At 35.4% G+C, this 15,590-nt stretch overlaps 1 protein-coding gene across 4 annotated transcripts in view; it reads left to right on the top strand.

The window, feature by feature from the left end:
• Nucleotides 1–15,590, top strand: part of Nup98-96 (nuclear pore complex protein Nup98-96) — a 431,225-nt gene that overhangs the window by 374,961 nt on the left and 40,674 nt on the right. For 3 of the 4 annotated variants that reach the window (XM_069823886.1, XM_069823885.1, XM_069823884.1), the window contains 2 exons: nucleotides 4,763–4,918; nucleotides 14,194–14,291. In XM_069823886.1, the coding sequence (XP_069679987.1) occupies nucleotides 4,763–4,918; nucleotides 14,194–14,291 (254 nt within the window). The remainder of the gene's footprint in view (nucleotides 1–4,762; nucleotides 4,919–14,193; nucleotides 14,292–15,590) is intronic. The other variant, XM_069823887.1, reaches the window with a different exon arrangement.

The following is a 15,590-nucleotide window of genomic DNA, read 5'->3' as shown; positions in this document are numbered from 1 at the left end:
CCACTATTACACACAACACAATTCAGTTAACAAAAATTTTATCATGAAACAGGATCCTCCAGTCTCTCATGCAATTTTCACTTACATTAAATTTACATGCTGTATCACGATTTCCATGTTCCTCCTCATCTTTGATAATTTTAAGTTTTTCTTTGCAAGTAAGGGATCTCAATCTTATACCTTTAGTGGTACTCATTTTCAGAATTGGAAGAATAACATGCACAAACTTTACACTTATCACACATGAACTTGATTCTGACACATGTACTGCTAATCCATACCCATTTAACAATGTTAACAATTGAAATACCTGCATAGGAAGATAATGGCATTTGCTACCTTCATAGGACTTGCGCAGGAGGAAAATCGGGCAATGTTGCCAGTTTCATTTCGAATAAACCGCGCACCCGTATTTTTTACTTATATATTTCGAAAAAGAAAAGTGTACAGAGTATTTGAGAAAATGCAGTATTAAGAAATATGTTCTATTATTGATGAGAATAAATGTCCAAAATGCGTTATTACAGAACAAACATCTGAAAATATGTGTGTGAGAATGAAGTTGTGCCCAAAGAAAAGTTCGTATTGCCTAGCACAATAATTGAACATATCACAATGTTGTGTGTTAATGGGTTTCAAATTCTTGAAGTTTCATCGCTATTAAGCTATCCAATATCGGGCACATAATGTTCCCATTGAATGACAGAATCAATCCACAACAGAGTCGGTGATCCAGTGCTTCTTTTCCTCGCTGGCAAGCTTGGGTGAGTATGTGAATGCCCAGATTATTCTGCATAGGGATACCGAAAATCCACATTGTCCTACATTATCAAAAAGTGAAATAGTGTGCAGTTAATGCACGAATAATAGTTGGAAGTTTTTTTTTTTTTTTTTTACAAAACAATTAAATTGGAGTGTTAGGTGAATTACATTTTGAGACCATTGTTATATGTTCTCATGGAAGTGAAAAAGAATTACGCATTTTTCAGCAAGATGACGCACCAGTGCACACATCTGCGCATTCGTGAAATTTGTGATGACAAAGCAAGAAATAGTAGATTATGGCCTGCTTGGTCTCTAGGTTTGTCAGTGTGTGACTTTACCTATGGAATATGTACCCTCAAAAAAAAAAAAAAAGTGTACGAAAATAACCCATTTCCTCTGGAGACTCTCAAGAATAAAATAACATAGCCAGTACGCGATATTACTGAGGATGAGCTCCAGTTACTTTTCCATATCGTCATACATACATAGTTTGTAAATAAAGTAGTGGCAACACTGGTGGGAATGGGTCATGCACATTTGCATGCAATACAAGGCAACTGGTGATCGTAGTTTGAGATATTGTCGATGTATTGAATGGTAAAATGGGTTGCTATGATAACAGATGTTGTTATTGTGTGTGTGGTTAAACGTAGAGTACTATTTTTAACTGCTCTAAAGCATGTTTACTAAGCTTGAGCAGCGATCATGGATAAAAATCGAGGTAACCTATGGTAGAAGTACCCGCCAATGTCATGAAGGGTTACTTGAAGCTTGTGACAGTGATGCACTACCATATAGGACAGTTGCAAGATGCATTTCATACGGGTCGGAATTAGAGAGAATTATCCATCGAGGTTGGATTCAGTCATCAAACTGTGACAGGGGCAGTTATTCAGGTGAAGTAGATGAAGTGCCACTTCACGTATTTATGTGTAAAACACAATTTTATGTCATATTAATAATTAATTCTAGTTATTACCGATACCATATGTCTAAAGGAAAAAAGTTTTCTTTTCAGTCATTATAAACAGTGTTTAGTTGTATAAATACTACCTGTAACCGTCCGCTGAATAGAATAATGTCAACTGTTACAAGTGCCGAGCGATGACTATTGGAACTTACAATACTGTAAAGGTGAAATTATTTGGGCTCCCATTCTCATACAGCACTTGGTTTCCATGGTAACATGACGTCACGCACTAAAGAAAGAGTGTATGAGTGAAGTGCGTTTCTGAATCTTTCAGTTACGGAGAACTGTCAGACTCGTTGTAGATGGAGTAACCAGTTTGCAGATCTAATGGTACTAATAATAGAGAAGGGTTGAAGCTGGTCTCCAAGGCCGGGGTCTATTGTTTAAGGGCTGTGAAATTTTACAGTATCTACTACCTGACTCGAGAATAATATCCTCATTCCTTGTTTCCAGGCAGCCATCCCTGCAGTGGTAAATTAGCTGGCTCTATGTTATTTTATCAGGAATACACCCCACCCCACATACATTCACAAAGTTTTAAAAGTTCTTTTTTGCGGCATGTATTATTTCTTCTCATGAGCTTGTCAGTTTTGTTCCAGCTCTTGTATTTGAAAGTTTAACACGCGCGTAAATGTACACGTCATGTAGTTTAATACTGTGAACGTATATATTAACTTATTATTTAATGTATTTAGAGTATACTAGTGATAAGTGTATATAGTATATTAATCCTACATCATAGTGTATATTATATGTTTGATCACTATAGTGCTATTATACAAGTACTTAGGTACTAGTACATAGAAAATGTTGATAAATGAGTGCGAAATACAGTATGTATCCCGAAAATGACACGGTTTGTAATTTATTAGAAATGTAATTTTGTATGCTTAAATATGACGATAAAAAAGATGTTTTAAATTCTGAACGACCTACAGTTCCATTTGTTATTTGTTTTAAAAAGTGCTAAGAAAATAGAGAAGTTGTATAAAATAACTTTAAAAAATTCTTCCGATGAAAGAAGCTTTTCTATTTGAAAAGATTGAAAATTTCACTTGGAATGCTACATCACAGGAGAGATTTTCATTATTAGCCCCATAGCTTTGCATAGAGATATACTGTCACCGTCAGTTAAACTCAGACATTTTATGAAGACATAATTGACAGGTTTGTTGCTTTCAAATGTAGGAGGATTGACTTGGTATGCAAGAAATTGGGTGAGTCCTGAAATAAATTAATTTCCTGTTTGCATGTGTTCATGCATTTGTGTATGTGAACAGCATTTTACCTATTTTTTTTACGGTGAGCCACTACTGAACAGTGGCACATCCTGAAGAAAAACCTCCACATGAGAAAAATTTCAGCACACTGGTTTCCTCATAACTGACAGAATCATAGAAGTGGCACCAATACACAATAGCCCAACTCCACCTACAGAGATACGACAATGAATGGGACGTATTCCTGCAACGTATTGTTGCCATTGACGAGACGTGGGCTCGGGCATAGGAGCCTGAACTAAGGTGTCAGTCTAATGAATGGCACCACAAAGGATCACCACGTCCAAAAAAGTGCGATATGAACCCTCTAAGGTGAAAGTCATCTGATAATGGCATACGACACTGAAGGTGTTATCATTAGCCATGCCATACCACCACCATCATCATCATCATCATCATCATCTGACACTACAACCCTGGGTGGGTTTTGACCGCTCGTACAACAGTCCTCCATTCTGTCCTATCTTCAGTCTTCCTTTTCCAACCCCACACTCCCATTATTTCAAGGTCCCTGATGACCCCATCCAGCCATCTCTTCTTAGGTCTTTCTTTCCTTCATCTGTTGTGGATTTTTCCTTGTAATATTCTCTTGGGAATGCTGTTTTCGTCCATTGTGTCCCAGTCATCTCAACCTCTGGGATTTCATAAATTTAACAATATCTTGTCCTCCAATCAGTTGATTGATTTCTTCATTATAAAGTATCCTGCCATTCATTGTTTCCATGCCATACCTCAAAACCAAAATGTCAATGCAGCGTACTACCAACATTTTCTCGAACACAACCTACATCAAGCTATGCGGCGCAAATGTCCACATTTCCTGAGAGACAATCCACCTTTCATCTTGCATGATAATGCTTGTTGTCATATCACAGAAACAGTGGCTGAATTGCTACAGAGATGGGATTGGGAAGTATTGGAACATCCTTGATGTGGGTTCTTGTGACGACGACTTGTTTCCATAGTGGTTTCCATAGTTGAAAGAGCCACTTAGAGGCAAGAGTTTCCAGATATTGCATCAGTGCTTCATGCAGTAGAGCAGTCCATCAGAGAGATCAACAGGAACAACCTCGCTAAAGGCATTCAATAGTTACCATGGATTTGACAAAAGATACAGGAACATGCTGGTGATTATATTGAAGGGATGTAAATGTAATTTCCTTGTAAGTTCAATAATATGTTCATACTGTCTGTGTTGCCACTACTTTATTTACAATGCTCGTATGTGCATAGAACATAATGGAGAACATTTTGAATAACTTTGCTGAAATTGAAGTAAGATTCCCTTTATTTCCTTAAATAAATAATTCAGTATTTACACGAATGATCACTAGTGTTGAAAGATCACAAGAGTGCTGGTTGCTTAGGTTTGGCTGACTCTGTATTTAAGTAGAAAATTGGAGGTAGTTTTATTAGCAAGTTTAGAAGTTAAGTTATTATGCTCACAATTTTTGGAGAAAGAAGGAAAACTTGGTTATTGTGAAACTAGTGTCTGAAGCTTAGCTGTAATTAAATCACCGAATTTATGTTTTTCTTTCTTAGCATTCTGTATTGTCAGTTTCTCTGTCATGCACTTCCTTTATATCTTGTTATAGTGATATCAACTGTATGCTATCCCAGAATGCACCTCCAGTGAACTTTTTCCTCTGCTGAGCGAGTATGGAGAGACAATGAAATTAGATGCTATGAGCTTACATGGAATGTGTGTATTTGGAATACTGATTTACTGAAAGTATTTAATTTTCAGTCGAAAGGGAGCAGTATTGGATATGTTGGGACGCCATGTTGAACTTTCAGACAACCAGATATACTTAGATAAAGAAGCTTTTCTTTGTGAGCAACTGCATATTCCTTCCCAATGGATATTTGAAGCCAAAGCAACACTTGCATCTGCCTCCAATAGGTGAGTGTAGCAGACATGAATATAAAAAATTGAAATGTTAGTCCCATCAATTGAACATTATTAATAATAAAATGTTACGAGAGCTTCAGTAATCTGATAATACCGCATAAAAGAAACACTCTGTGACAGTTCTTTCATCTACAAGAGTGGAGTGAGTTGGGTCACTCCATACAAAATTTTAAGAATATGCGAGTGATGTCATGAATTTTTTTGGACTTTCAATATAATAATGTTATTATGAAAATAAATTAAACTGCCAAGTATGACCGCCATATCATTAATATTTTACTCATACAGATGACTGAAAAATGGGTGGCATAATTTAAAATATTCTAGACACCCTATATGAAGTATCATCGAAACTAAAGAGACGCCATTGTAAACCTGAACAACCTTATTTTAATACCTTAGGGTGCTATTCATAGACATTTTGCAGCACACGCTACGAGCGTACTAAGCTAGCCCCGGCTATCCACTAGTTACTAGTACAGAATTCAAATCATATCCTATCACTAACACTGGTTTATGAATACGAAAAACGCTGATCATCCACCGGAAGCCCACGCTAAAAATGTCTATGAATACAGCCCTTAAAGACTAATTCGAATAATATTAAGGGATGATCATAAAAACACCTCATTGAAAAAAAGAAATAGTTTTATATTCGAATGCACCAATTTAAATTAATGCGAATTTCATTCGTATTGAAGAAAATCTTATTCTTAATCCATCTCTCAAGTTTTATGACATAACATCAAAAAACCTATGAATAATTAAATTAATAAAATTATTAATTTTTGTTCTGACAGTTGAAAATCGCTTGCTCTGTGTGATGGTCGCAGCACTCATGAGACTTCATAACGATGAGTAATCTCAAATGTCCGTCTCCCTGACCTTGATCGCGCAACATTCTGTACGATGGGAGAGCCTATCTGCTGAGCTCCTTTATTCCGGTGACTTATTTTTATTAAAAACTGACATGATATTTAAGTCAATATTCTGAAATTTTCACAGTGGAATCAATATACCCTAAAGAATTGAACACACATTTTTTCATTTGTAAAAATGAATTGCATTTTGTGTTCTATATTATTTTTAATTATTTTATGGCGGGTAACTACTTAAAAAATTATACATTTTTTTTTTTTTTTTTTTCATTTTGAGGGAATTTAGAAACAAGGCTCTCCTCTTTCGAATTGCATTGAAATCCTTTTCCATCTTCTTTTACATAGTAAGAAAACTTCAATGAATGAAACTGTGTTCTTTGCTAAACCAATATTTTAAATGCTGATTGCTGCCAAACTATGAAGGATATAAATATAATATTGCGTGAAATTCATATTTAGAACATACAAAATAACCTACTACAATATTTTTAACTTTTGAGACATCATGGTTCAAAAGCATACTTTTTTGCACGGAATGACCCAGTTATGAGTAATTTTTGCACCATAATTGATTACCTTTATAACTGCCCAATAAAAATCACATGACTTGATCATGTCTGCATAACTATGCTGTTTGCTGTTACTACACGTATTTTATTTATAACTTGTGGTTGTGTTTGTGTACTACTCTGAATCGGTAAGTATTTATAAAATGTTGAATACAAACTAAAACTACATTAGTCACAAAAGTTAAATTTTTTTTTTCAGTACCTGAAACATGTATAATATTTATTGAACTAAAATGGTACATTCTTTTAGTATTACATATACTGAGTGCCATCAGTCATATATTAATTTTAAATTTAAAACAGTTTTAAAGTATTACTGTGACTAACGTAACATACCTACCAAAGTCTTTCTGTCGTTAGGTACTTTAATAGTGGGTTCTAGAGCATGGCAAAGACTTCCAAGGAGAGAAAGCAAGACAGCCGTGCACTTAGGACTACAGATAAAATAGCCAAAGAAAGGTAAAAATCGAAGGAAGGTATGAGATGGTACAGAGAAAGAGGAAGAAATAACGAGTTTAAGAAGAAGGAAGCAGAAGTAAGAAAAATGTGTATGCGTAAGATTAGAGAGAGAAAAAAAAGCTAATCAAAGAGCAGATGTCCATAACACTTTATTTTCCCATATAAATCACCACAAACATTTGGGAAAACTGTAAGAAGAGCTCAGACTTCACTTCCAGTAAGTCCATGCAAGAGAAAAGTTGTCCTGAGAAAGCCTGTTGTAAAATTTGGTGTGGAAAATGAGGAACAAACAAAAACTAAGAGAGTGGACTGCATATCAAAAGTTACTAAAAAAATTGTAACAAGACTTTTATCAACAGGATAATATATCACATCAGTGTCCTGGCAAGAAAGACTATAAAATTGTAACAGATCCAGAACAAAAATAGTAGTTAAAGATTCAGAAAAGGGTCTTGATGTTCAATTTGAAAGAAGGGTTTCAGTTATTCAAGTGAGAGTATCCCAATATACAAATTGGCTTCACAAAATTTCAGAATTCAGACCACTTCCTGTAGAACTGTCAACATGTAATTCTCAGTCTGTATGCCATTGTCCCTTTGCGAGAATTTATCATTCCCATTAAAAAGTTCTGCTTTCAAATCAAACATTATAACCATTAGAGAATTAATATGTATGGTAGTTTTTAGTCAGAGTAATCCAGAATACATGCTGACACTGACTTTTGAGCTGCAGTAACAAACTTGACGATATTATTTCATTTGCTGGAAAGAACACAGACAATGGAAATCAAGCCATTAGTATTCATCAGTGGGTTGGAGGAATATTTGAAAAACAGATCATATCTGTAGATAATTTTTCTAAGATCTTAATAATTTTGGATCACAATTTTCATAATAAAATGACAAGCACTCGAACTGAGAAAACAAAAATAAAATTCGAAGCATGGTCTTGACAGATTTTACCAAAAACTACATGCGTGGCTCGTGACAGACACAAATTGGCTGTGAGATAATAACTGTGCATGCACAGACTTGGTTAATAAAAACCTGAACTAACCAAACCTAACCTTTGTATATGCAAGATGTATAATTGGAACACGAAGGAAACTTATTGATTTGATCTGAAATGTGCACTCAAAAATAAATCCAGGTAAGGATCACGCATGTGCCACAGCCAAACTGTTCCTGTTGCAAGCCCCTCCTAAAACTACCAGATTAAGCATCAAAATCAGTTATAGTTGCCCATGGAACAACATATCAACATGAATGAGTTGCAATTTACACAAATGATATATATTACAAGATCGATGAGAATGTTGATTTATACAAAGTGAAACCTATGGTGTTATTTCGGATACAAGATTGTACACATCATCAGAAGTAAACATATTTAACCAGTACATTCTGGACTAATTCAACAAAAGGCATGGATCTGTTCGGAAAGTAATCTTGTGATCTGATGGTGTTTTGACTCATTTTAAAATTCGCTACTCAATGGCAACACATTCATCAGATCAAAGACATATTTCCTGGAACTTCGAGTCCTATCCATAGAAAGGGCCCTCATGATGGTATTGGTGCTATGCTGAAACGTTATATTTGGCAGAAAGTCCTCAGAAACCAAAAGACTGCCATTAATAACACCAAGACCTTTTATGAAGAAGTCACTACCTCTGACATAAAAGATAACTGTTTGTGTATACTCCTATGTGATATGGAAGATGATGAGAGTGAACTTGGAAATATATTTGCTCAAATTAAGCCCATACACATCACAGTGTAATGATATTAGGACATCTTCTCTTCAACCTCTACAGGAATACAGGAGACGAGGAGGCACTTGTAACAGATGTGAAACTGTTAGAAGATTGTGGATGTAGGAATGACTGTTTCTGTATGGTTATTAAATATTATCTATTAATTGATAAGTATTCATTGTAAAACCTTGCAGATGTGAAACTTTAGCTAGAATATGTAGTGCTATTCTTTTTACTCAGTAGTAAAACCTGTCCAGTAAATGTGTATTAATTTTGTGCATGCTACTTTCTATTATGTAGGTCACGTTACGTTAGTCACATACATGTTTTGACATATATTCATATACTGAATGACCTATTCATAATTGCTATACGAAATGTTTAATGAATCTTCTTTAGAACACATTATTAATCATCCAGTTTACAGTTTCATTTTGTAAACAACAAATCACAGATAAATTGTTCAGTTCATGTTTCTATTTTCAAAGGGTAATAAAAATGTTATGTTTGTCACACTACCTAAGAGATATTGTATAAACAGAGTTGACATTTAAAACGTTCGTTTTAATTCCATCAATAGAGTTTTATATACTAAATAATATGGTATTAATATAAAGATACTAGCATTTATCATCTTTCATGTATGTATCCGTAATATATATGATTGTAATGGTAATCACTGTGAAATTTCCCTGTAATGTCCGTTATTTGGCATTTGAGAAAGTCTTAATGTCCAGTTTTACTTTTTATCACAGAGGTTCTTTTGAAATTTAGAAATCTTCACACTATTCGTGAGCTGCCACAAGGGACAAAGAGTACTTAACCTTATAAATGTTTACAAGTTCAGTGAACAGTGTTGTTGTATATAACAAAGTAATATACATCATGAGAAGATATGGTAAAATTAAGGTTGTATGAAATAGATTAAAGTGCAAATGAACATATTATCTTCTTATGTATTACAAATATGAAACTGAAGTGAATGCAGAACAATTATGAACATGGGGCGGGGTTAGACGCTGTTGCTATTCTGCAACCAGCTACTGAGATCGCTGCAATGTTGTCTAGTTAACGACTGTGCTAGCTCGCTGTGGTGAAGCCTTTTTATTTATTTCTTTATGTACACAAACTGTATTACATATAGAACTTTTTTGATAATGTCATGAGAAAGAACTATTTCTATTGAAGATGACTGTCCAAACTCCATGTCTGTATGATTAGCAGTTGTCAAGATAAGCACTAGCTTTGAAGCTAATATGTATAAACACAGTGACCCTTGTTTTGTCAAACCAAAATATAGCAGATGAGATTGCATTTCTCAGTTCTCAATCATAATTCACATCAATATGGTAGAAAGTATTGGTGAAGATGTGTTCAGATTTGTTGAGTTCCGAAAGGTTGAGTTTCATAATGTTATTTAGCAAGCCTAGTACTAGTAAACTGCGTGATAATGACACTACTAGCAGAGTTTTACATAAGCAGGCCAGAACTAAGGTTTTTGATGTGTACAATTTTTTCAAGAAACTGTCAATCATTACAGAAGTGCGTGATATTACAAATTTCGCCCAAAGTTATTCAAGCTTGCCGTGTGACTGTGCATTCTGTAACAAATATTTTTAGAGAGGGCAAAGAGTCAACTGAAATAGGAAGTCTTCCAGAAAACATCACACAATATAGATGATTTTCAGAAATATGTTTTATGCCGAACCATATTTGATTTGTATGATCAGGAGGAATTTCCAGTCGCCAAAAAATTGGTTAGCTTAGCTCATACATACATACATACAAACACACACTCTCATATTAGCATAGGTTGAATAGATATAGATTATGGTAATGGTGATTAAGACAGTGATGAATCATGGTATGTAAATTTCTAATTCGGCATTTGTGTTTGTGACTGAGGGAAACCATCAAATTGGTCGGCCATGGGGTTTGAACCTGGACCTCTCGAATTCGAATCTAATGCTTTACCACTGAGTCATGTCGCTCAGCTATTTTATACTTTTTATAGGCGTATCTGACAAATATTTTTGTGTTACTAAATTTTTCTAGTCGTCGGATACCTTGCAACATTACTTACATCAGTGAAGTAGTCAGTTCACAGGTTACTATCTTACATCACTCAAAGTTGCAGTATAAGATAGAGATAGCTATCTTCGACTCTGTTGCTCTTGCTGTGCCTCTGTCAACAGTGTGACTTAGGCAGCATTCAATTGGCTTATCCCATGTTCATAGTTATTCTGTATTCACTATAGTTACAACATAGTTGCTAGTCTGCAGAAAGTTTCTCAACAGCATGTTCGTTTCAAGATAATTCAAGGGTATTCATAACTGAGTTGAGAATAATGGATTTTTAGAATGATAGAATCATAGATACGACTTTCTCTGGGAGGAAAGTAAGATCTCGGGTCCTGTGTCACATTGTTTGGTTTGCAGCATATAAAAGAACTTTGCATTTTCGAGCTGACCAGTTTCTACTTTTATTGTCTATGGCACTGCTGACTAACCTCTGCAATAGTGGCATCTATTTAAAGTAGAAACAATGGAAAAATTCTCTGATAATAGTTATTACAGATACTGTTGTTATCATGCAATCATTTAATAACTGGACACACAACCAAGAACTATATCACATTTACTTCCAGAAGGAATTTTAAATCTGTTAACTTATGGCTCAAATTTTCATGACACATTTAAGTATTGCATTAATGTGAAACCATTGTACATCTATTTGCTCTGCAATCAGATTTATATGTAACGTGAAAATAGCTTTTTGCAATTAACCTGTGTTGCTTTTTACCTACCTCACATTTAATGAATTGTGGTATTATAGGCTATATTTATTTATTACAAACTGCCTCGCAATGAAGGTAGACTCTTAAGCCTCAGTAAACTGACATATGATTTACAAATATAAATACAGAGTAGAATAAGAAGAAAAAAGAAAGAAATTGATACGTATGCTAAAATCTAATTAAAATATATCTTTAGAGTGTAAATGATTACTTAAAATTTGACATGATTTTTTTCAAAATTAACGTTATCCTTCTCTGATCAGTTCATCAGTTCTTTCATTAACTTCGAATTAAACATGATTACATACCCATTTTAAACATAATGAAAATTATCAAATTTACATTTTATTGCTATATGTATAGGTAGAGTGTCATATTCTTTTCGTCATTTATATAGTTGAATGCTTCTTGCACCATTCCATAGTTAACTTTACCATGGAAAACAGACCACTTGGAAAATGGTTAAAATTTTAAACAATTGATAACTGCTACAGTAGCGTGCAAATTAATCTGAACACGACATATTTTTACATTTTCTGTCATTGTTGGCGTCACAGCTGCTCATACCGCTTTAATTGACATCTGTAGTACGTGTAATTCCATTGTTGAAGGTCTGTCATTATTTTTTTATAATATGTGACATTTTGCCTGTCGTTTTGTACTTATAAGCATTTCAGTTGTGTTGAAGACTTAATACTGCAATCCTGTGTACAGTCTGTCGTCTTCACAAATGGATACAACTCCACGAAAACGGTCTAAAATTATAACATTAGCAGAGCATTCTTCTATGACACAGAGGCAAATTGCTGCAGAATGTCACATCGGTTTGGCTACTGTTAATTCGATCATAAAACGATACAGGGAGACTGGATCCATCACACCCCAGAAAAAAGGAAACTGTGGCCGGAAAAGGAAGACTTCACCTGCAGATGATCGTTTAATTGTCAGGAAAAGTAAATTAAATCCTAGACTAACTGATGTCGACTTAACCCACGAGTTAATGGCTACCACTGGGGCGAATATTCACGTCACAACAACAGTGCAGCGTAGGCTTTTGGAAGCTGGACGAAGGGCTCATAAGCCTATTAAGAAGCAACTGCTAACCCCTGTTATGTGCAAAAAACGCTTAATGTGGGCAAAATTACATCAACACTGGACAGTGAATGGCTGGAAGAATGTACTTTTTTCCGATGAGTCTCATTTCGAGGTCCACGGCCACCGTGTTTCTTATGTACGGAAAGGATCCGAAAAAGTAACAGCAGCTCATCTCCAACAAGCACCCAAATACCCCCCTAAAGTAATGTTTTGGGGTTGTTTTACACATAGGGCCTGGAGCATTAATACCTATCAAGGGAATGATGAATTTTGACAAATATATTCACTTATTGGAAACCAGAATCGTACCCCAGCTGCAAAAATCATTTCCAGATGGCAGAGGTGTGTTCCAACAAGACCTGGCACCATGCCATACGTCTCGAAAAACTACAGAATTCTTCAACAAGAAGAATATTCAGGTACTCCCCTGGCCTTATTGTAGGGATTCGTAACAAGCTGTTTTTTACGGTGATGGGTTGTTAGCCCTTCGCCCAACCCCCAAGCTGGAGGACCACCCCTTATTGGCTGTCCACGACTTCTTATTCAATATATTCGCAGCTACCCTCCATATCTGGAGAATATTGTACGAAATGGAAATATAAAAATTGGAGATTTATCCTTCGAAGAGGTGGAAAAATTCAAATATCTTGGAGCAACAGTAACAAATATAAATGACACTCGGGAGGAGATTAAACACAGAATAAATATGGGAAATGTGTGTTATTATTCGGTTGAGAAGCTCTTATCATCCAGTCTGCTGTCCAAAAATCTGAAAGTTAGAATTTATAAAACAGTTATATTACCGGTTGTTCTGTATGGTTGTGAAACTTGGACTCTCACTCTGAGAGAGGAACATAGGTTAAGGGTGTTTGAGAATAAGGTGCTTAGAAAAATATTTGGGGCTAAGCGGGATGAAGTTACAGGAGAATGGAGAAAGTTACACAACGCAGAACTGCACACATTGTATTCTCCACCTGACATAATTAGGAACATTAAATCCAGACGTTTGAGATGGGCAGGGCATGTAGCACGTATGGGCGAATCCAGAAATGCATATAGAGTGTTAGTTGGGAGACCGGAGGGAAAAAGACCTTTAGGGAGGCCGAGACGTAGATGGGAGGATAATATTAAAATGGATTTGAGGGAGGTGGGATATGATGATAGAGACTGGATTAATCTTGCACAGGATAGGGACCGATGGCGGGCTTATGTGAGGGCGGCAATGAACCTTCGGGTTCCTTAAAAGCCATTTGTAAGTAAGTACTCCACTGGCCAGGCAACTCACCCGACATCAACCCCATTGAGAACTTGTGGTCAATTTGCAAAAGAAGAATGCAAAAAATGGATTGTTCTACAAAGGAGAAGATGATTTCTGCCCTCATTGGTGTATGGTTTCGCGATGAAGAAATGAAGAATATTTGTGGGAAATTAGTGGAATCCATGCCAAATCGTCTCAGAGCTGTTATTAGGAACAAGGGAGGCCACATAGATTACTGAGGTATGTCTTAGATCCTTTTTTTATCCCGTTTGAGTGTTTTTGCGTAAGTAATTACGTTGTTCAGATTAATTTGCACGCTACTGTACTTTAAACAATACTACGCATTTGGTTAATCTGATTGTTGTAAAATATCTTTGTTTCAGGAAGGAATTTGAGTAGTTTACTTTAGATTCTTGCATTTTAAATAATGCGTTTTTACTTTTCCTTCAATAGGCATAAGGATGCAGCATATTATTTAATTAAGGCTGGACTGTGGAGCAAGAGTCATGATGTAATTATGCAGTACATTGCTGCAGATGCTATTGTTAATGGTAAGATTTTACAGCATCTCAAGTTCTGAAATTTTTCCTGCATGACTAATAATTTTAAAGATTATTTTCTCCTGGAATTAAGTGAACTACATTTAACGAAAGATTGAGATAAATATAAAATTTAATAGATTATGAAGTTAAGTAGATATTAGAAATAAGATTAAGTGGAATATTAGATGTTACTCAGGTAAAATGTTTTGACATAATAATTTTTGCCTTGACTAAATCTTTAAATAGCATCATCCATCATAGAATGTTTTACAGTAATATTTGGCTTTGACTACTATGTTTAAAGCTTAAGTATAATAGGGGGGCACATACATGTACTTTTGTTTTCTTTGGAAGTCAGTGTTCAACCTATTGTCAACAGAAAACATTTAAAATGATCATGATTTCTACATTGAATGAGTATTTCTTTACAAAATATTTAAAATGATATTAATTAAATTATAAATAATATGATTATGAAGTTCGTTAATTTAAAAGTTTCGTTTAGTGTAGTAAGAATCAAAACAGTTCAAGGAGAGCCCTTCGACACACATTTCACAGAAAAGTACTGTGTATTTGTATTGCAATTCTCTTTACATTTAGCACTTGGGATAACAATCTTACTGTCGGTTTACATAATACAAACTATTGTAACTTGTCACTTATCAAAAATTTAGCTTATTTAAGATGTGATTAAACCTAATGACATATTGAATGAAGTCATGCCTATATCAATCGGAAACTTGCACTTTTGTTTTTCACAGTCACTATAATTATGAAATAGTCCCTCAATCAGATCTCCAGGTAGGGACTGCACTGAGAGATGCCAAGAATCGTACTAAAGTACTTATTTGGATATTAATCCCATCTAATCGCAAGTTTATCATAGTTGGTGACTTTAACAGCAAACATCACATACGGAATAATTAACGTATGACTTGAGGCTTTCCCGGCGTTTGATGTAGAATAACTCTTCTCGGGTTCTCAGCCAGGTGAGTTGGAGATTAGCTTCCAAGCTTTCGACGGCTAGCTCTGCCATCTTCTTCAGGGACGAAGTGATGTGGGACCACGTCTAGCCGGTATATATGCAAAAGTAGGGCTTCCCACTGCGGGCCAATCAGGAGCTAGTTCCCAGTCCTGACCGCCAGGCGCATTCTGGTTGGTGGACACGTCAGCCAATCAGGAGCTATTTGCTGGTCCCGACTGTCTGCCGTGTGCTGGTGGTCTAAGTGTATTGATGGCAGGTTTCCATGCTGTACTCAGCTGTAGACCCTCGTCTCTGTTGAAATTATTGCCATCTAGCTGGATTTC

The sequence above is a fragment of the Periplaneta americana genome, chromosome 4 (assembly GCF_040183065.1).
Source record: "Periplaneta americana isolate PAMFEO1 chromosome 4, P.americana_PAMFEO1_priV1, whole genome shotgun sequence".
NCBI classification, from domain to species: Eukaryota; Metazoa; Arthropoda; class Insecta; order Blattodea; family Blattidae; genus Periplaneta; species Periplaneta americana.
The sequence above is the reverse complement of the archived record's forward strand: the minus strand, read 5'-3'. Positions and strand labels throughout refer to the sequence as shown.